The sequence below is a fragment of the Gavialis gangeticus genome, unplaced genomic scaffold (assembly GCF_001723915.1).
Source record: "Gavialis gangeticus isolate Ggan-Ray unplaced genomic scaffold, GavGan_comp1, whole genome shotgun sequence".
In the NCBI taxonomy this organism is placed as follows: Eukaryota; Metazoa; Chordata; order Crocodylia; family Gavialidae; genus Gavialis; species Gavialis gangeticus.
Window position 1 is genome coordinate 32,036,523 of NW_017729026.1, and position 20,429 is coordinate 32,056,951.

The 20,429-nt window shown below is 42.7% G+C and overlaps 1 protein-coding gene across 1 annotated transcript in view; it reads left to right on the forward strand.

Annotated features, from left to right (window-relative positions):
- ATG5 (autophagy related 5) overlaps positions 1-20,429 on the forward strand; it is a 188,285-nt gene that overhangs the window by 124,453 nt on the left and 43,403 nt on the right. Inside the window, exon 7 of the mRNA XM_019520149.1 lies at positions 7,126-7,243. Within this exon, the coding sequence (XP_019375694.1) occupies positions 7,126-7,243 (118 nt within the window). The remainder of the gene's footprint in view (positions 1-7,125; positions 7,244-20,429) is intronic.

Genomic DNA, 20,429 nt, shown 5'->3' on the forward strand with positions numbered 1-20,429 from the left:
TGCCCCTGAGCATGCAGTCCCCTGCTGGCCCCTCCTGGATGTGTGCCAGAATAATTTTTTCGAACAGCTTGCCCAGGATCGAGGTAAGACTGACTGGCCTGTAGTTCCCCGGGTCCTCTTTCCTCCCCATTTTGAAGATGGGAACCACGTTGGCCCTCTTCCAGTCCTCTGGCACCTCTCCAGAGCACCACGAGTGTTCATAAAGCTGTGCCAGGGGACTTGCAATGACCCCAAGCTCAAGGTCGTTATTGTTAGTGTTGTGGTACCTAAAGGATTATCTTGGTTGTGCCACATTGTGATATACTGACCAAATATATGGTAAATGGCTGTTCGTAACAGCTCAAAGTAAAATTATTAGTAACATATACATTCAGCAAGTAAATTAACACAGTTATATGTGAATTTCTTTTTTTAGGTTGTGCTGGTAACACTACTGATTTTAAACGAGGAAATATCATACAGCATGCATTATAGTACACAACTCTGCAGTGTTACATTTCATGCTCTTATTTACATATTGTGTTGCATTGCATTTTAAAATTACAGTTGTAGACATGGTTGTATTAGCTACTTTTACAGCTTGGGAGATGCAAGTATAAAGCTTTGGGAAGTATGTAACTTCTGTTTCTAAAATAGAAATAATTTCATCTACTACGTGATTAAGACATTTTTTGAAAAGGCAGCCCATAACTTTTTAAAAATATTATACTGGAGGATAGGGCTCCTTTCATGCCCCTCCATACCTCAGTTCATTGAATTTCTGTACCAACTTGCCACATGGGAAAAATGAGTATGAATATGATGTATTTTTTTAACCATATTTCTACAAGCTGTGGGCATCTTAAATTCAAGTAAAAAGTTCATGTACACTATAGATGTGTCTTTATTTGCTGTTTTATTTTTTACTTAAAATGAGTCAGAAAATTTGGGAATGCATTTAAAAGCAAGGTAATCATGTAATCAAAGAAATGAAGTAATTTTTTATAATTTTATCTGAGATGAAACACAAATGGTTTTGAATCCCATATTTTACATATGCTCTCTGAGGTATTTTTAACATAGAAATGCCATGATATCATAATGCAGCATAAAGTACAAGAGGCAGGTATTTTTGAAGGTGTAACTCTTGATGTAATTGGAGAACATGGGGATAGGGGAGGTAATCTCCCAAAACACATCGGTGGTCCATCATCTTCACTATAATGTGACGGCAGGTTAGCATACGATATTTGCCAAGTAAAAAATGTTTTATCGTGATGATCACAAGCAATAACTTATTACAATTGATTTTAAAAAGTTAGTTTCTAAATTGTGTGTCCCTTAGATCAGTGGTTCTCAACCTTTTCAGTGCTAGAGTACATTTCCGCAATGATAGTGATCTCTAGAATCTGAAACCAGAAATAGCGTCATTAGAACAGAAAGTAATTTTAACCACTTTTGTGTGGTCCTATGTTGGTGCAAGGCAGCAGTGTGCAGAATTATTTGATCTAGCTCTGCTTGTGCCACCTCCCAAGCTGAAAGTGGTATAACTGCATTAGTTACATTACTGCACCTAAGCTTAATTAGCTTTCCTCTAATTAGCCCACCCACGTTGCTGTACCAAGGGATGGCTGTGCTGCTTCCTGTTTGGGAGGTAGCATGAACACAGCAGAACAGCATCTTAGCATGATGCTGCCTGGTACCACAGGGATGTTCAATGGGTGTCTGCTCACACCAGCAATGGACTGTCAGTTGAGGACTGCTAACTGTGTAAGTTTATTTGCCCTGTTTCATCTCTTGTGTTTGTTATTCCCACCTATATGTCACATAAAACAAGACTTGAGCTTTTCAGTATTGTGGCTGGAACTGTCCACATTGAAAAATCAAATTAAAATTGTTTCAGGCTGTACTGAAAAATTAGTGTTGAACCTAGGTATGCATGCACCCTCTGCGTACGAGTATGAAATGATTTCACTTGCAGTGCTCATTAGTGAGTCCCATGTTTCCTCTCACTCTCCTCCCAAGCGCATAAGAAGTAGAATGACCCCAGTTGCTAGTTGGGTCCTTTTGACCACTGCTTATTAGCAAATTATCTGTTTACTTATGGTGCTAAAATTCCTTTTAAAAAACTATTAACACAAAAAAGATATTTATTAGATTAGGTTAGTTGGGCTGCTACCAGTCATGTAGCTTCAGCACTGAACCTAGATCTCCAGGTTTCAAGAGTCGTTTACGAATGGTTAAAGGTTCAAGTGTTCCAACTATTAGAGAAGCAACTTCAGACTCTTAAAAGCAAATTGCTTTGTCTTCCAAACGTCAGGAGATGCACATCAGGCTCTAGTCAGGGCCTGCTGCCCAGGGCAAGGATGAGTTGCACTAAATTTGCAATTGCACCAGTTATGGGTACTAGCACTAAGAAATAAGTGGGAGAGCCACCAAGTTCAGGACTCAGCTAAATCAGTACTGAACCTGCTGACAGCCTAGGCTCTTTTTGCCATTACACTGATACAGCTCTGGACAAAGGTATGAGCCGCAATACTGTCTACATTGATGCTACTGGATAAACTGATCTACAGATGCTGCTTTTGTGTGAACTTCGCTTCAGGTGTGGTCTAACTCAGCACCAAGTCAGCCTGCATTTTGGGTACCAAGATCTTGGATACTTGTGTTGAAGATTATTATGTTCTGTTGTTGGGCAAAGAAAATCCTTGAGTCCTGTTTGAATTGCGTTTGTATTGAACCCAACTATCCTGCTGGGAAGTTTCTATCTTCAGTTTCTAGTTGGCACCATTCACTTAGATCAGTCTATCTTTCACTTGATTGTTCCAAAAGTAAGGAAAGAGATAAGAAAGGATTTTATACTTCAACTGACCTACAAGAATCTTCCTCCTAGCTTTATATCATAGATGCTGTCTCCAGGGCCCATTATGTCATTCTGTAGATTTTAGATTTGGCCAGGTTGGTTGTCATGGTTACCTGTGACTCTTATACAAAGATGGTCTTTTTTTTTTTTTGACCTCACCTTCTTAGTGAAGATCACGAAAACTAGATTTACTAGGTCTACAAATGATTAACAGAGGAAAAGGATTCAGCATCAGTAAATGTCCTTTAATTTTTTCCTTCCTCATTACCAGACAAAGCTGACACCAGTACCTTCTGTTATGATTCCTTAACGTGAATCTGGAGGACACTGCCAAGAAATAGGTCTTGAAAAAAGGCTTATTGAAGCTTTTGAATGCCACACATGCCACTTGAAAAAGGGGTGGAGGGGAAGGCCATATAGTTGCTTTTTGGAGTGTGGCTCTCAGACTGCATGACACGTTTTCAGTAGGAGCAAGTGGGGCATATCTCAGCAGTGGTCTTGGCATCTCTGTGGAGGTGTAGACATACCCAAATTTACTTACTTAAAAGTTCTTTGAGATGTTCTGTATACGTGTATCCCATATGTAGCACTTCTTCCCCACAGCTAGGAGTCTTATCGTATGAGTTCTAGGCAGCAGTATAATTGAGTAGTAATTGGTGTTGTATGTGCAACCTTTACCACACATTGCTAATAAAAACATTCTGAATCCCAGTTCAAAGGGTCTATGAATGCCAAGAGTGGGATTTACATGATCAGGACATCTCAGAGTTGTTATAATTTAAAGCAGCACAGGTTTGGGAAAATGAAATGTTTCTGCATCTTTTCTCACTTTGTTAACAAAAGTTGTTCAGTGAATTTAACATGAATTCACAAATTTTGATAAATTCAAAAGTGCGTTTTTTGGCAAAAAAAATAAAAAAAATAAAACATTTGTCTGAACAACTTCTCACAGCTCTAACCGTGACCTTTTTTTCTGTTTGCCCTTTTAGGAAGTAGCAAAATGGAGCCATTTTGGATACTATTTGATATCAGTTAGTCATGGTAGTTTCATAGATTTCATAGACATTAGGGCTGGAAGGGACCTCGGAAGATCGAGTCCAGCCCCCTGCCCCAGGGGCAGGAAGTCAGCTGGGGTCATAGTATCCCAGCAAGAAAAACATCCAGGTCTCTTTTGAAGGCGTTCAAAGTAGGTACTTGAACCACCTCCAGCAGCAGGGCATTCCAGACCTTGGGGGCTTGGACAGTAAAGAAGTTCTTCCTTATGTCCAGCCTGAAATGGTCTTGCAGGAGTTTATAACCGTTCGGCCTTGTCATCCCTTGGGGCACTCTGGTGAACAAATCTTCCCACAGATCCTGGTGAATACCCCTTATAAACTTACAGGTGACCATCTGAGCCTGTGATTTTCCAGGCTGAAGAGTCCCATAGCTCTCAACCTGTCGTCATAAGGTCTGTTGTCCTGACATCTGATCATGTTTGTGGCTCTCCTCTGGACTCTCTCAAGCTTCTCCACACTGCAGGCTCATGTTCATCTTGTGGTCAATCCTTACCCCCAAGTCCCTCTTGTCCGTAGTGCTAGTCAGTAAAGCATTGCCAAGCCTATAGATATGCTCCAGGTGTTTCCTCCCAAGGTGGAGAACCGTGCATTTTTCAGTGTTAAACACCATCAGGTTCTTGTCTGCCCATTTCCTGAGCCTGTCAAGGTCAGCCTGGATTACCCCCCTATCCTCAGGTGTGGATACTTTACACCAAAGTTTGGTATCATTGGCGAACTTGGCCAGTCCACTTCTGACTCCAATGTCCACATCATTAATGAAGATGTTGAACAATACAGGTGATAGGTCACCTGGTCGTAAAAGGAAATGAGGTTGGTCAAGCACGGCCTACCCATAACAAACCAGTGCTGGCTATCCCTCAGGGTGTTGCCATTGGCCAGTCCGTTAAGAATGGCATCTTTGATTTTTTTCTAAGACTTTTCCTGGGATGGAGGTTAGGCTGATGGGCCTGTAGTTTGCCGGATCCACTTTCCTCCCTTTCTTGAAGATAGGCATCACATTGGCCTTCTTGCAATCTTCAGGCGCTTCACCAGAGCGCCAGGAGACCTCGAAGATCCGTGCCAGGGGCTGAGCTATGATGCAGGCCAGCTCCTTGAGTATTCTGGAGTGTAAATTGTCAGGGCCGGCTTACCTGAAGGTGTCCAGCCTCTCAAGGTGTTCCTTCGTGAGGTCAGCATTGATGGAGGGCAAGGAACCACCCTCACTTAGGCGTTCCTGTCACGTAATGGGCAGGGCCGTCCCATGGGACTTGTGAAAGACTGACTCAAAGTACCCGTTTAGTAAGTTGGCTTTTTCATGGGCGTCAGTCATCAGTTCTCCCTTCTGGTTCAGCAGGGGTCCAGTGTTGCCCTTTCTTTTTTTCCAGCTCCCCACATATCTAAAAAAGGACTTTTTATTGTCCTTGATACTTGTAGCCAGTTGGAGTTCAGTTGCAGCCTTGGCTTTGTTGGTTTGCTCCCTAGAGGTCCGGACCAGTGCAGTATATTTCTCCTTGGAGGTGAATCTTGTCCTCCATCCTTTGTAGATCTGTCTTTTTAGATGCAGGAGTACCGCTAGTTCCTTGTTGAGCCAAGGGGGCTGCTGTGCCCTCTTGCTGCCTTTCCTCTGAGACGGAGTAGCCTTAGCTTGTGCATCTAGGATTGCTCCCTTGAGCAGCAACCACTCTTCTGGACTCCTCTCTCCTTAGGGTCGTGGTCCCTTAGGGCCTCATCGACAAATCTTCTGACCTTGTCAAAGTCAGCCCTCCTGAAGTTGAGGACCTCTGTACTGCTGACTGACTTGACAGCTTTTCAGTGGATGTTGAAGGTGATCCAGCTCATGGTCGCTGTCACTCAGCTTCCCTTCCATCGTTAGGTTGCTGATTAGGTTGGCCCCAGTTGCCAGTATCAGGTTGAGCAGCGCTTTGCCTCTTGTTGGCCCGTAGACTTCTTGAGTCAGATAAGAGCTCATCCACGCACGAGGAAGCTTTGCCACCGTTCAGATTTGGCCAAGCGCTCTTCCCACGAGATGTCTGGGTAGTTGAAGTCCCCCATGACAACCATGGACCAGGAGTGTGCAGCCTCAGCCAATTCCCTGGTGAACTCCTGGTCAATCTCTTGATTCTGGGAGGGAGGTCTGTAGTAGACTCCCACCATTGTGTCCCCTGTGCCATGTTCCCCATGGATTTTAACCCAGAGGGTCTCCAGTCGTCCACCCTGGGCACCATAGCTCTCCTTGACAGAGACACCTCTGCCCCTTTTATCCACTCAATCCCTCCTGTATAGGGTATAGCTGGCGGGCTTAGTTTAAAGCCCGGTGGAGCAGGTTTGTTTCAGCAAAGCACTTAAGTGTGTGTTGGAGACATTCTAAAATAAATTAGAATTGCTGATGTTTAAAAAGTGAAATACGTGCTGAAATGTTTTGCAGTTTCAAGTCTGGGTCCAGTTTGCTGTACTTTTAAGATTGGAAACTTGGGAGGGAAAAAATAGCATTTGTACACCTTCAAAGCATTTTATTACCTCTAATAAAGGCCTAAACACATTAATTGTTTATGCCTATGTAATGAGCATTATACCAGTGTAAAAAAGTAGCAGCTATGAGACCTCTAAACTGAGGTAACTTCACCCATTTTGGTAGGGAATTAATACTGAAATTACACTCAGTTAAGGTTTTTTGATCTGCATCCATCTTGGGGTAGCTGTTGCTAAATGAAAACAGTCTGTGTAATCTGTGGCAGGGTGCCATAATAGCCACATAGTGTAGAAAACAGCGGTAGGCAACTCTCGGCACAGGTGCCAGATCATGGCTTGGGAAAGTATTTTGCTTGGCATGTGTGCCTCCAGGCAGACAGTGGAGAAGGGGAAAGAGCTGTGCTGCCAAAACAAGGGTTGGGCCCTTTGCGGCTCCCCCCACCATCCAACCCTGGCATGCCAGTATCTTACAAGTCAAGGTTGAGGGTGCTTTTGATACTCTGCCCAAAACCATTGCTGACCCCTGATATAAAATAGCTTGGATTAGCTTCATTTCTTTATGTTCCTAATCCTGGTATAGTTTACATCAGTATATGAAGCTAGTATAAATTACAGGAGGGTATCCATTCAACTATCTATGCCTTAAATTTCAGCTGTCTGTTGGATGGAACACAAAGGTAAAAATGAATGTAAATTATTAAAATGGCAAATGTTAATCTCCCTGAAGCAGTGCAAGTAAAACTTCAGTAATTTAAAATCTATCTTTTTAATATTAAACAGGCAACAACTGAGAGACCTTTTATTCAGAAGTTATTTCGTCCAGTTGCTTCTGGAGGACAGCTACATACACTGGGAGATCTCTTAAAAGAAGTTTGTCCTACTGCAATTACTCCTGAAGGTACTTTATATTTAGCACGATATTTCTTGCTGTTCCTTTTATATATGTGAGTGTTTTTGGTCCTGTCCCACAAGCAACAAAAAGCTTGCTGCATTGCCAAAGCTGTGAGGTTTAGTCTGGCTGATGATGTTTTATGTGTGTGATAAGCTCCTAAGCCATTTGGCAATACTGAAAGTTTTAAGTTCCATTTTCAGAAAAGGCCAAGTGTTGAGGAGCATGTCTCACTGAAAGCTGATGGACTTGAGTTTGAGTCACTTCAGCACTTTTGAAAATGTTTCCTTACCTTTTTTGTTTTTTTAAATGTTTTAAAAAAAATACTTGAAAAAAGAATTGTCTTATGAAAGTGCATTCCAGAAAGTTGTTTAAAAATGTCATTTGGGTTGCGAAGACAAATCAGAGTCAGGGCATGCTAGCTTTATTGGTGTAACGTTAATTCTGTGTGTTTGAGCATATATAGACATGTTAGCTCATGGCCATGCAATTAAAAATTATTTTTTCCAAAATACCTCTGCCTTTTGTCAAACTTCAGACAATAATTTATATTAATGCTGCCTTTGGAAATACTGATTTCTAATGAGCCAATGGGAGTGCAGACTGCACTCACAGGTAAAATCAATGCATTTTAAGAAATGCTTATGTATTTCAGAGGAAAGAGGCAGGTTGCTTTTACCCTACCAGTTGATCTTCCTATATGCATCAGCTTACAACAAGAATGTAGGGCTTTTTGATGATCTTGTTGATTTTTTTAAAATTATTATAGATACTTTCTGACAGCACACAATATGACAGAGTGCCAATTCTTTTATGTAGCTACTGTTATTTCAAATGGATTTTATTGGTAGCTAGCTTTGCAATTGGTTTTTTTACTCTTGTATTTGCCACTGTCTTCCTGTTAGCTTTTAAATGATTAACTTATAAATATATCAGAGTAGCATTGTCACCTTTTTGACAGAAAGCTACTATGTTGAGAATTGTTGAGAATATTATTGTCAATTATGGTTAGAGCTGTATGGTTCCAAACAGACAACATTTCTATCAAGCAACAGGTAATATTATGCCATGTGACCTGCTTCACGTCCACATGGTAAACTATCCGAAGAGGTAAATGCACCCTAGGAACTTTCTCTGTTAATACTCAACACAAGGAAGGGCAGCTGAAGAGCTGCTGGCAGGGTCTATCACCCCCCTCCCCTACCTTCTGCTGTGCTGCTGATTATCAGCTGCTTATTCCTGTCTCCCCCTCCACCCCCACCATCCCCACCCTTGGCAAATGAGCCACTTAAACCACTGCACAGAGCATGAGAGACCTGTCCAAACACTGAGAGGGTGAAGGGGTGGTGGTGTAAGGCAGGAGTTGTGGTGGGCTCCACACTCTCCTGGAATATGAGTTGCTTTTGTATATGTGTTTTTCCTCTCTACCCCTCTTGTCCTGTTCACAGTTTTTCAAACAAATTCCCTCCCCTCCTGTCAGATTCCTGCTGTGTGCAAGTAAAGGAAGTCATGTTGAGTGTTTGTTCTCACACACTCTCACAAGGGAGAGGTGCTGAATTGCTTCTCAGGGTATTGTTACATGTTAGACCATACTAAGTCTGTGGAATGTTATGCCGCGTAAAATTTAGCACATGTTCGGAGCAGTCGCATGGTACTGCTCACTATCATCTTCTGACCTGCAGAGCTCCATCTTGATCCTAGAGAGCTGGTAAGCAGGGGTATGCTTAGGACACCCATGCTTTGTGCCTGCCTTGGGAAGGGAGATGGGGAGAGAGCTGTGCTGCAAGGAGCCCCTGAGCCAAGGCCAGCTAGAAGCAGCGGGAGTCTTCTGGAGACAGTATTGTGTGTTCTGCACCCTGCTCCTACAGCCAGGCAGGTAGTTCTGTGTCGTGTCCCCCCCCCAAGTTCTCTTTATTTCAGCTGGATGGCACAGGGGTGTTCTCCTCCCTCACCTGTTCTTCTGGCCAAGCTGTCTGATGACCCAATACCAGCACCTTCAGTCTTCCCTGGAGAGGGCTGAATCTTTTGCTAAGAGCTAGGTGAAGTTCAGAGAAGTTCAGTTAACCACAACTACTGGTTAACTGAAATTTTTCCACACCACCTGGCCATGTTTCCCCTGGCCAATCAGCTTGATGGAAGCTATGGCTTCTCTCTGTACCCTCCATTCCTGCCTTGGGGCTGGGGTGTGCTTGGTATACCAGTGGAGAGATTGATATGCAACCCCCTTCCTGGTGGCTGCATGCTCTGGTATCAGCTCTGTGCTGATGGAGAAAGCCAGAGCATAGAGCTGCTGGGAGGGGATCAGGGCAGCAGGAGCACAAAGTATGCTTCCCCTCTACCAGTGGCTCCATACTCTTACTTTTCCTACTAGTGTAGAGCTTCAGTTGCCAGGAGAAGGTTTAGTGTGGTGAGAAGTGGAGAAGCATGTTCTGGCTTCCTCCCACTGTACATTAAATCTTACCTTTCTCTACTAATTCTGCTTCTCACCCTCTTATTCTCCTCTTCAGAAAGAAAGTTTACATAAGAGTCTTTGCAAAGATTAACACGTAATATCACTAAATATATTATTTTTGGACTACTTATACCTAAGAAGGTCATTTATAAATTATCCATCTGAAATGTGGTATTTGGCTATAGGTACACATGTAGAACATCTGATACTCTGGTAATAGAAAAGGTTCCATAATGTGGCTATTTAGTAATCATCAATTGTAATTCAGCTGAATTAAAACCATCTACAGTCTGTAAAATATTTTGCTTAGCAGCTGTATATTACAAAATTAGGTAAATATGATTGATTTTTTTTTTTAACTAAGAAAGTGTGACTACTTTACAAATTAACTTGGATTTCAAGAATGTTTTTCCTGCAATTCATGCTATTTTATTTAAACATTCACTAATACTTTTTTAACATGTGAAAATAATCATCTCCCTAAATAACAAAAGGTGAAAAACATTTGGAACATTTCACTTGCATTATCTTTAAGCAATTCTGTTAAGTAATACCATTGGTTAACTGCCCAAAGAGGAAGAAAATGCATCCACATGAACAGTCTCAGGCTATGGATTAAGCAATAACTTAACTGCTTCAAAAGGAAAGAAGGATCTCCTTTTTGGAGCACGTATCAGTTGTGAGACTTACATGTTCCTGTAGTGATATAAACAGTTAGGCAACTTGTAACTTTATCTCTGAATGAAATAGGATTAGAGTTGTAGTGGGTTTGATATGCCTGGTATTGCTATAAAATCATGCAGTTCTAACATGGTATATCATAAGAGCTTATTTCAGTAATTATTTCCTGTTGATACAGTTGTTACATTTGTCTGTACCAGACTCAAAGGACCCCCTGGAAAATGCCAGCATTTAGTTTTCACCCCTTTTATGCTGACAGAAAAATAATAGAGAATGTTTTTTGTTTCAAAGAACTCAGAAAGACCACAACTGTGTATTTATCTTTGAAATCTTTGGGTTTATCTTGTGAATCATGTTTGTACACATAACAGTGCTAAGGTTGTGTGACATATGATGCCCTGCAGCACCCTTGAAAGAAACTCAAGGCACCCTGATTGAGAATCACTGGTCTATACCCTTATTCACATGAAAGCAAGGTGGTTTAACAACATGTTAATTGTATTCAAAGTGATAAAATACAAGATTGTACAAATACCAGTATGTTAGTAAAAACTGATTTATGTATAAAGGGAAATAGAGAGGTTTTTAGTTTGTGCAAGAAATAACCATGCATTTGAGCTTAAAAAATAAGCTAAAACCCCACCAATTGGATGGAGGAAGGTACTTGAAAGGTAGGCATGCAGAAAATTTCCGAGTGTGACAGGAAAATAAGTGTCATTTGTGTGTGTGTGTGCATGCGTGCTAAGGGTGGAGGTAGTATTGTAATTTTTTTTTAGTGTATGCACAGGTCTGTAAGTGAGTGGATAAATGTGTGCTCTCTCTTCTGCATGTGTGAGAGAGATATGTGCATACAACTTGTTATAAGAAGGGCTTGTGTGTACATGTCTTCTCTTTTAAAGATTTTGATTTCAGTTGCTTGTAACTTTCTTTGGCTTTAATTGTTTTACTAAAATTTTCCACACCTGATGAATTTTTTTGGAAAAATCTCAGTCAAAATGATTGCAACTTCTGAAAACAGGAGGGAAGATATAGTTTTGCCCATATTAAAATAGTTTGGTGATTTTTACTTTGTGGTCTGTCATCCCAACTTTGGATCACGGCTTTTAATTTGACAAAAGGTTAAATTATTTGGCCATTTCCTTAAAAAATTGCCCAAGTTTGGGAAAGTGATAACATTTTGAAACAACTCAGTTGCCAAATAAACAAAATGCCTCTGACAACTGAAGCCACCTCTCAAAGAAGAGCTGTGGAGAATGATAGGGGTTATGGCATGATCTGAAAGTTGGTAGGCTAGGGACAGAAGTTGCACATAAACTGGTTTTAAGTGATCAGAAACTGGTTTAAACTTGTAGCAACAGAAGTTCTATGCAGATAAGCCAGTTTCAAAATGACTGAAACTGATTTGAGATAAACCTGGTTGAATGTAGTATCAGACTTAACTGATTGAGGTAAAACAGGTTTATGGAACTTCTGTTCCAGACTCCTTCCTGGTTTAAGTTAAAGCAGAGTCCCCCAGCATGCCAGCATGATTTGCAGCTCTGGGCTGGGCTGGGCTGTCTGTTCCAGCCAAGCAAGGTTGGCCTCACCCTTCTCCCTAGCTGGATCACTATCACTGTGAAACCCTGCTCGAGTGCAGCTGGGTCTGCCTGGCAAAGGGGCAGCAGCAGTGGCAGGCATCCCCAGCTCCCCTGCCCCCCACTCACTGCTCCAGCAGCAGGAATGGGAGTATGGCCAGATGCTGGTAGCCTCAGGGGAAGGGGAAGTTTATTTCCCGCATTGCGAGCAGGGTCAGCGTAGGCATCGATAGTCTGTGCTTGTGTACCTAGGGCTGCGGCAGGCAGACACCAGTAGCCTGAAGGGAAGAGGGGAGTGGCATGGGCATGGAACTGGCTCTGTCCCATGCTGAAGATCCCCTCAGGCAGGACCCTGGCCACCCCCCGCGCCCCCCAGCTCAGTTTCCCGCCAGCTGAAAACTTGGTCTAGCACCCTCCGGTTTCTAGCCTGAGCCACTGCAGGCATGTGGCTGCATTTCCGGAATCAAAAGTGAATGTCTATTCACTAGCAAATTGGTTCAATCTACGCAGGTTAGACTAACCTCCAAAGATTGAATCAATTCAGGCTTGAGCTTTTTGAATGTCTTTACCTAGCCTTAATGAAGAGTGATTTCTAGATAAAGATCCTGTGCCTTAATACCTTGTGTTCGCAACAGACCCACGGTAGATTCCTGTTAAACGCAGTTTGTTTCCAACAAAATTGTGCAAATAGGCAGACTATGCTAATAAGTTGGTCAGGAAAAAATAGATAAAAATGGGTAGCATCATTCTCGCTCATATTGGAGCATTGCTGTGTAAGTTAGTTCATGCATTTTATTATGAGTGCTTGAACAGTCTCTGGCAAATTAAAAAGTGAAATGAAAGCACTTGCTGTTCAGTCACATCTCATGTCCCATTGTGCCCTTAAATTTGGCCATGTGGAAGTGAATACTAAAAGAAAATCCACACCTAACAAATAAGATCTTTCTTGTAGACATTCTACTGAATAGATAATCTAATGTGGCTGATAGAGCAGCTAATGACAGGAAACATATAAAGTATTCCTCAAAAAAGTGAAATGTTATTTGCAATGCCTTGCAGTTGAGGATGACAGTCTTCCATGATTGCCCTGTCTGTGGATCTGAAGATGGGTGATGAGGCCTATCCGGGATAAACAGAATCTATAGCAGCTCAAGCGCATGTTTCCATAAGTGGCCCTGGGTTCTTGATTCGGTCTGCGATGCTGTTTCTGCCATTCTGATTTTTCTGCCTTCTGTTGTTGTTGTAAGGTTTCAGCGTACTGAGATCCTTGCAGCAGGCTTTTCCTCTATTTGGGGTGGTCCTGGGCATTAGTCTCCCATAATTCGATGTTGATGTTGCATTTTTTTCAAGTTGGCCTTAGGGACATCCATAAAGTTCTTTCTCTGCCCTTCTCTTGAGCATATGCCTTGGCTGAGTTGGGAGAACAAAACCTGTTTGGGGAGTCTGGAGTTAGACATCCGGATGATGTGGCCAGCCCAGCAAAGTTGATGTTGGATGATTGTTGCCTCAGTGCTCGTGGTGTTTGCTTGTGAGAGGATGCTAGCACTGGTGCATCTGTCTTCCCACTGGACTCAAAGAATCTTTTGCACACAGCGTTGATGGTACTTCTCTAGCAGCTTGAGATGTCTCCTGTACATTGTCCACATCTCAGCTCCATACAGTAAGATGGAGATCACGTCTACTCAATAAACCATGAGCTTGGTGTCAAATCTAATGTCAAAATCTTCAAAAGCCCATTTCCTCAGGTGTCTGAAGGCTGTGCTTGCACATATGAGGCAATGTTGGTTTTCTGCATCAATGTCAGCCTTCTGTGAGAGATGGCTTCCAAGATGCAGGAAATATTCAACATTCCCCTGAGTCTAGCTGTGAATCTGAATTACCGGAGCTGGGGACTTCTCATTGAGAGCTTGTTGACGAAGGACCTTAGTCTTCTGAATGTTAAGCATCAGTCCCATTTTCTTGTATGCCTCAGTAAAGACATCAACAATTGCCTGAAAGTCTGCTTCTGAGTGAGCACACACTACAGCATTACCAACATACTGGAGCTTGATGACTGAGGTCAGGGTGGTCTTGGTTTTAGCTTGGAGTTGGCTGAGATTAAACAGTTTACCTTCCATTCTGTAGTTTAGCTCCATTCCAAATGGAAGCTTGTTGGTGGTCAGATGTAGCATTACCATAAGAAATATTGAAAAGAGTGTTGGAGCATGATGCAGCTTTACTTAACTCCCATCTTACCTCAAAAGGGATAGATCCATTATTGAGAACCACTGCTCGCATACCATTATGGAGCAGTCAAAGAATGATGATGAATTTTGGTGGGCATCCATACTTCAGAAGGATCCTTCCATGAGGTCAAAGAAGCCTATGTAGAGAGGTTTATGGTTGTTCCCAACATTTTTCCTGCATCTGGTGAGCAGTGAAGAACATACCAGTTGTGCCTATGGATGCCCTAAAACCACACTGAATTTCTGGGACCAACTCTTCAACGAATGGAAAGAGACTGTTCAGGAGGGTTTTTGCAATGATCTTTTCTGTGATGGACAGCAGATCCCTCTGCAATTTCCAGTCATACTTGTTTCCTTTTTTGAAGATTGTCACAGTCGTGGCATCTCTGAGGTCATCTGTGATTTTCTCCTTATTCCAGACCCTTAAGGTGAGTATGTGGAACCGTGATGTGAGATCCTTTCCCTACTTGAAGATTTCAGTGGGAATGCCATCAGTTCCAGGTGCCTTGTTGCAAACTGATATGAGCATGGCTATTCATGCTTCAAAACATTTATCTGACCAGCATGATCTTCATTTTCCTAACATTTAATGTTAACGAGCCACTTTTCATCCATTGGTCTGATAGTGAGCTATAGTGGTTAAGGTGGCATAGTCATTTGTTCAACAAATAAAGTTATGTATAATGTGCTTGTTGTTGTCGATAGAAGTGGTGATGTCTTTCCATTTTTTGTGATTGCATGAATAAGTAATGGAACAAATCTAGAAACTGCACTAAAGAAAGTGCTAACTGCTGCTTAGATCAGTGTTTCTCAGCCTTTTTGGACTCTAGGCACCCTTTGATCAACTCGAGGCACCTCTCAGAAACTGTCAGCTTAGTTTTCACTTTTTTTTTTTTTTTGACTACAGGAAAAAATAGAGCAAATCTTCTGTTCCAGAGAACTCGGAAAATCCCAATAGGGCAGAGTGTTTTTTAACACTGTGGACTCTTATTCAAAGAACTCTGGGTTTATCTTGTGAATCATGTTTGTACCCCTAACAATGCTAATATTGGATAACAGCCTGCATTACCCTTGAAAGTATCTCAAGGCACCCCAAGGTGCTGTGACACTCCGGTTGAGAATCACTGAGCTAGATCATGCCAAGAGACTAATTCTCATGAAATGAGAAGTGAAGGGATTTTGTTTAAGAGATGCAGTTTATGATCACTGTTCTTTTTTATGATCTTTTTAGACAGTAGTTCTCATACAAGGTGCTGTGGCATCATGTTTCCTTGAGATCTTTCTCAGGTGCCCTGGGGTGCTATACAGTGTTAGCATTGTTAGGTGTAAAAACATGATTCACAAGATTAAACCTAGAGATTTCAAATAGGAATCCAAAGTGTTAAAAACAGTCTGCCTGGTTGTGGTCTTTCTGAGTTCTCTGCAACAGAAAAAATGCCCAATTATTTTTCCATAGTAAAAAAAAAAAAACAACACAAGTGAAATTAGGAGCTAGCATTTTCCAAAAAGTACCTTGTGTCTAACGAGGGGTGCCTAAAATATAAAAAGGTTGAGAGCCACTGCTCTAAGAAGCAATTGGCACTTTCTTTAGTGCAGTCTCTGGATTTTTTCCATATACCTATCAAATCTGTTATGGTGCCTTCATTTTCAGGATACTGGTACCATTTTTTTTAATGTATAAGCTATTCCTGAGGTCATGACCATCCCTAAGAAGACTGACTTGATATCAACCTTGTAATGTCTATGAGGATGAGAAAGTACTTCTGTATTTAGACTTCAGTTTCTCCTAACTCTGATAATTCTTTTACATTGACAAACGGGTAACTCCTTTTGCTGGACTGATGCATTCCATGAACATGCTTTGCTTTGAGTAAAGAAAACTCTGGTGGTGTGTGCTTAGTAAGGCAGTTTGCTAAGTAAGTGCTGGGGGGTGGGGAAGGGAAGGTAACATGAATTAAAATACAGAATTTTACCATTCAAGAATAACTGTTATGTTCTCTCCCTGGAAGTTTCTTGAGCTTTTTAATTTTCCATTAAAGAAACAAATTGTATGCTGTAGAAAGAAACTGTTTTCCTCCAGTTCTGTCATCTCTAAACCATTCTGGACACAATTTTAATTTACTAGCATTGTTGAAGTCTTTGTAAAACTTGTTTTGATTTTTGTCTCATGCTTTCTTGAGGATTTAAATGGTAAACATTTGGGCATCGTGACGCAAACGGTAGGCTATCAGTCAATTCCAGTTTTCACAGCATTGCTCATTCAGAAAAGCTGCGTGAACTGTCCTCTTTCTGCAGCAGTGTCATTAGTGCTTTTATTTCAAGGTTTTTGATATGCAGTACTGAATGATACTGTAAAATTTAGTGCTCCTCGGTAGTCAACTGTTTTTAATTAACTCAGCTTTTTTAATGTAAGCTGTATAAAAGACTACATATTGTTTTTGTTATTTTTCTAAGCACTGATTTACAGTAAATAATTCTTATAGAAAATTATATTTTTACAGTATTGCCCTTCTAGTCTCCTAATTTTATTACAAATGATAAAAAAGCACTGTAATAAGGGACTGGAATATATGCAGTTGAATACTTCTAGATACATAGCAGAAACATCTGCCCTTAGTTCAGAATTATCTGTCATGGGCTTGGCTAGAGTGGACCAACAGAAGAAAACTACCTGTTGACTCCTGGATTGAACAGATAAGAACAGTACTGTTGCATCTTACACTTCTGGCAATTCTTTGTGTGTACAGGGTTTAGCCAGAGTTTGGCAGGCTTCAGTCTACTGCCTAACTGTCCTACAACAGGGCTGCCCAATGTGCTGCCTGTGGGCTGTCCAACTTCTGCTCAGATTCCCAGCTGCTGCTTTTGCCACTGGAGTCTCTGGGCTTACCCTGTCTCCTCTGGCTCCCACATCTTGCCCCTGTTCCTGGGGGTGGGGCAGGGTGGCAGGGCCAAGGGAGCCTGTGGCCTGGCAGCGTGGGGAAGGGGACCTAGGCACCATGCACAGTGCAGCAGAGGAGTGCTAGTGTGGTACATTGCGAGGAGGAGGGGGGTGAGATTAAGTCAGGGGAAGGCTGAATCACACAGTCAAAGGACTGGAAGGGACCTGCAAAATCATCAAGTGTGGTTCTCTGCCATGAGCAGGTTATTGGGCTCAAATGAGCTCAACAAAGTGTTTATTCAGCCTCCTCTTGAACACCTCCAGGGATGTCAACTGCACCACCTCTGCTGGGAATGTGTTCCAGATTCTAGATACTCTTACAGACCAGAAGTTTTTCCTTATGATCAGCCTAAATTTTCCCTCTATTAGTTTGTGCCTATTGGTCTTTGTCCCCCCAAGGGGTGCCTTCCTGAAGAGTTGCTCCCCTAGGTCTTGGTGCTCACCTCTGACATAGGCAGCTGTCAAGTAGGCGGCTATCAAGTCACCTCTGTCTTCTCTTACTCAGGCTGAACAGGCCCAGTTCCCTGAGGCTGTCCTTATAGGACCTGTCCTCCAGGCCCATAATCATACAGGTAGCCCTTCTCTGTACCTTTTTGAGCTTATCTGCATCCTTCCTGAAGTGCAGTGCCCAGAACTAGACACAGTACTCCAGTTGTGGCCTCACCAATGCCAAGTAGAAAAGAAGAAGCACCTCCCTGAATCTATTTGCAACACATCGACTGATGCACACCAGAGTTCTGTTTGCCCTGTTGGGAACTTCTTCACTGTTGGCTTGTGCTGATCTTCCAGTCGATTGTAACCCTGAGGTCCCGCTCAGGTGCTGTGCCAACCAGTGGACTACCATCCACTGTGTAGGTATGGTGTAGATTCTTCCTACCCAGATGGAGAACCCAGCACTTTTCCCTGTTAAATCTCATCTGATCCCATTCAGCCTGTACTGCTAGTCTGTCAAGGTCATCCTGGTTCCTTACCCTATCCTCTGATATGCTTACATTTCCCCACAGCTTGGTATCATCTATGAACTTAATCATTGAGCTTTCTACCCCCTCATCCACGTCATTAATAAATATATTAAAGATCATGGGTCCAAGCACTGATCCCTTGGGGACACCACTGGAGATGGCCTTCCTGGATGAGGCCATCCCATTGATTACAACTCTCTGGGATTGGCTTCTAAGCCAGTTGTCCACCCACTTCAGTGTAGACTGGTCTAGGCCAGTACCCTTCAATTTAATTGAGAGAGTCTCATGGGAAACCAAATCAAAGGCTTTACTGAAATCTAAGTAAATGATATCAACCTTGTGTCCCTTGTCCAGCTGGTTAGTTATCTGCTCATTAAAGAACACCAGGTTAGTCAGGCATGATCTACCCTCAACAAAGCCATGCTGTTTGCTTCTTAATACCCCACCACTTACGAGCTTGTAGTTGATGGCCTCCTTAACAATTTTTTCAAAGATTTTTCCCAGGACTGAAGTCAGACTGACTGGTCTGTAGTTTTCAGGGTCATGCCTCTTGCCTTTTTTGAAGATAGGCACCATCTTGGCCCTCTTTTAGTTATCCAGGACCTCTCCCAAATTCCATGACTCTTCAAACACCTTTGCCAGAGGCCCTGTTATAAGCATAGCCAGTTCTTTCAGGGCTCTCAGACACAGGTTATCTGGTCCAGCAGATTCAAAACGTTCAAATGTTCTAAGAGTCCTCTCACCTGTTCAGGACTGATTTCATGTGGTCTGTTGTCTTCCCCATGTTCCCTGGGCCTCTGGACAGGTGAACAGCTCCCATCTGATTTCATGAAAACTGATGTGAAGTATGTATTTAGGAGCTCTGCCTTTTAGCAGGGATAAACTGTGGGCTGCCCCTGGGTATTCAGTAGGGATCCCACAGAGGAGCTCAATTTTGTTGTTCCCTATAGAAGGACTTTTTGTTGTCCGTAATTTCAGTTGTCAGCTTGATCTCTATGCCTGCCTTGGCTTTCTCTGTGTTGTACCTGCAGACCTGGCTATAGAAGTGTATACTCCTCTCTGGTGGCTGGACCATTTTTTCCATTGGTTGTATACTTCTTTTTTCTTTTCTAATAGTTCCTTAACATCCCTGTTGAGCCAAGCAGGTCTCTTGGCTCCTTTTCTACTTTTTGACTGTGTAGGAATGGCCTCTATTTGAGCAGTGAGAATTGCCCCCATAAGGAAGCACCACCATTCCTGAACTCCCAAATCGTCCAGTTGCTGGTCACAGAGGGCCTCTCTAACTAGACTCCTGAGTTTTTGCCAAAGTCTGCCCTTCTGAAGTCGAGGACTTCTGTACTACTAACTGAATTCCCAGCCTTTCAGTGGATGGTGAACCTAATCAGATCATGATCACTGTCACCCAGAGTACCTCCAGTCCTCAGGTCGCCTACCATATCCTCCCCTTTAGTCAGCACTAAGTCCAGAGTGGCTTTACCCCTAGTTGTCTCTTCCACAACCTGTGTCAGGAACAGGTTGTCAGTAGCTGCCATGAAGTTGGTTGACGTGCTAGAGCTGGCTGAATCATCCTCCCAACAGATGTCAGGGTAGTTGAAGTCACCCATGACAGTCAGGTCTTTAGTGCTGGCTGCCTCAGTCAGTTGTGCAGAGAATGCCTGATCACCCTACTCTTCTTGGGAGGGAGGTCTGTAGTAGACTCCCACCATCAGAGAATCTCAAGGGACTTGTCCCCTACTATCAAACGTGATCTGCAGGGTTTGATAGTAAGGTGGAATACCACTCTTTCACATAGAGGGCCACACCTCCCCCATTCTTCCCAGCCCAATCCTTTCTATAAAACCTATAGTCCTCAATATCCACTGCCCAATCATATGCATTGTCCCACCAGGTCTCTGTCAAGCCAGTGAGGTCAAATTTTCCTTGTCTGCCAGGAGTGCCAGTTCCTCCTGTTTATTATCCATGCTTCTGGCATTCCCATAAAGACACCTGAGATCACCTCCAGTCACCTCAGGTTTTCTGTCGCTCTGCAAGTCTCTCAGGGCATTAGTGCTGATCTGGGTGTCCACTACATGAATGCCCTCCTCTGGGTCATCATAGTTTCATAGTTTGTAGAGTCGGAAGGGACCTGAGCAGACCCAGTCCGACCCCCTGCCTTCGCAGGAAAAGGTACTGGGGTTAAACGACCCCAGCAAGGTGTTCATCTAGCTTCCTCTTAAAGACCCCCAGGGTAGGAGCCAGCACCACTTCTCTTGGAAGTTGGTTCCAGATCCTAGTCGCCCTGACAGTGCGCCCTGACAGTAGCGCCTCCTGATGTCTAATCTGAATTTACCCTCTGCCAGCTTGTGACTGTTATTTCTAGTCAT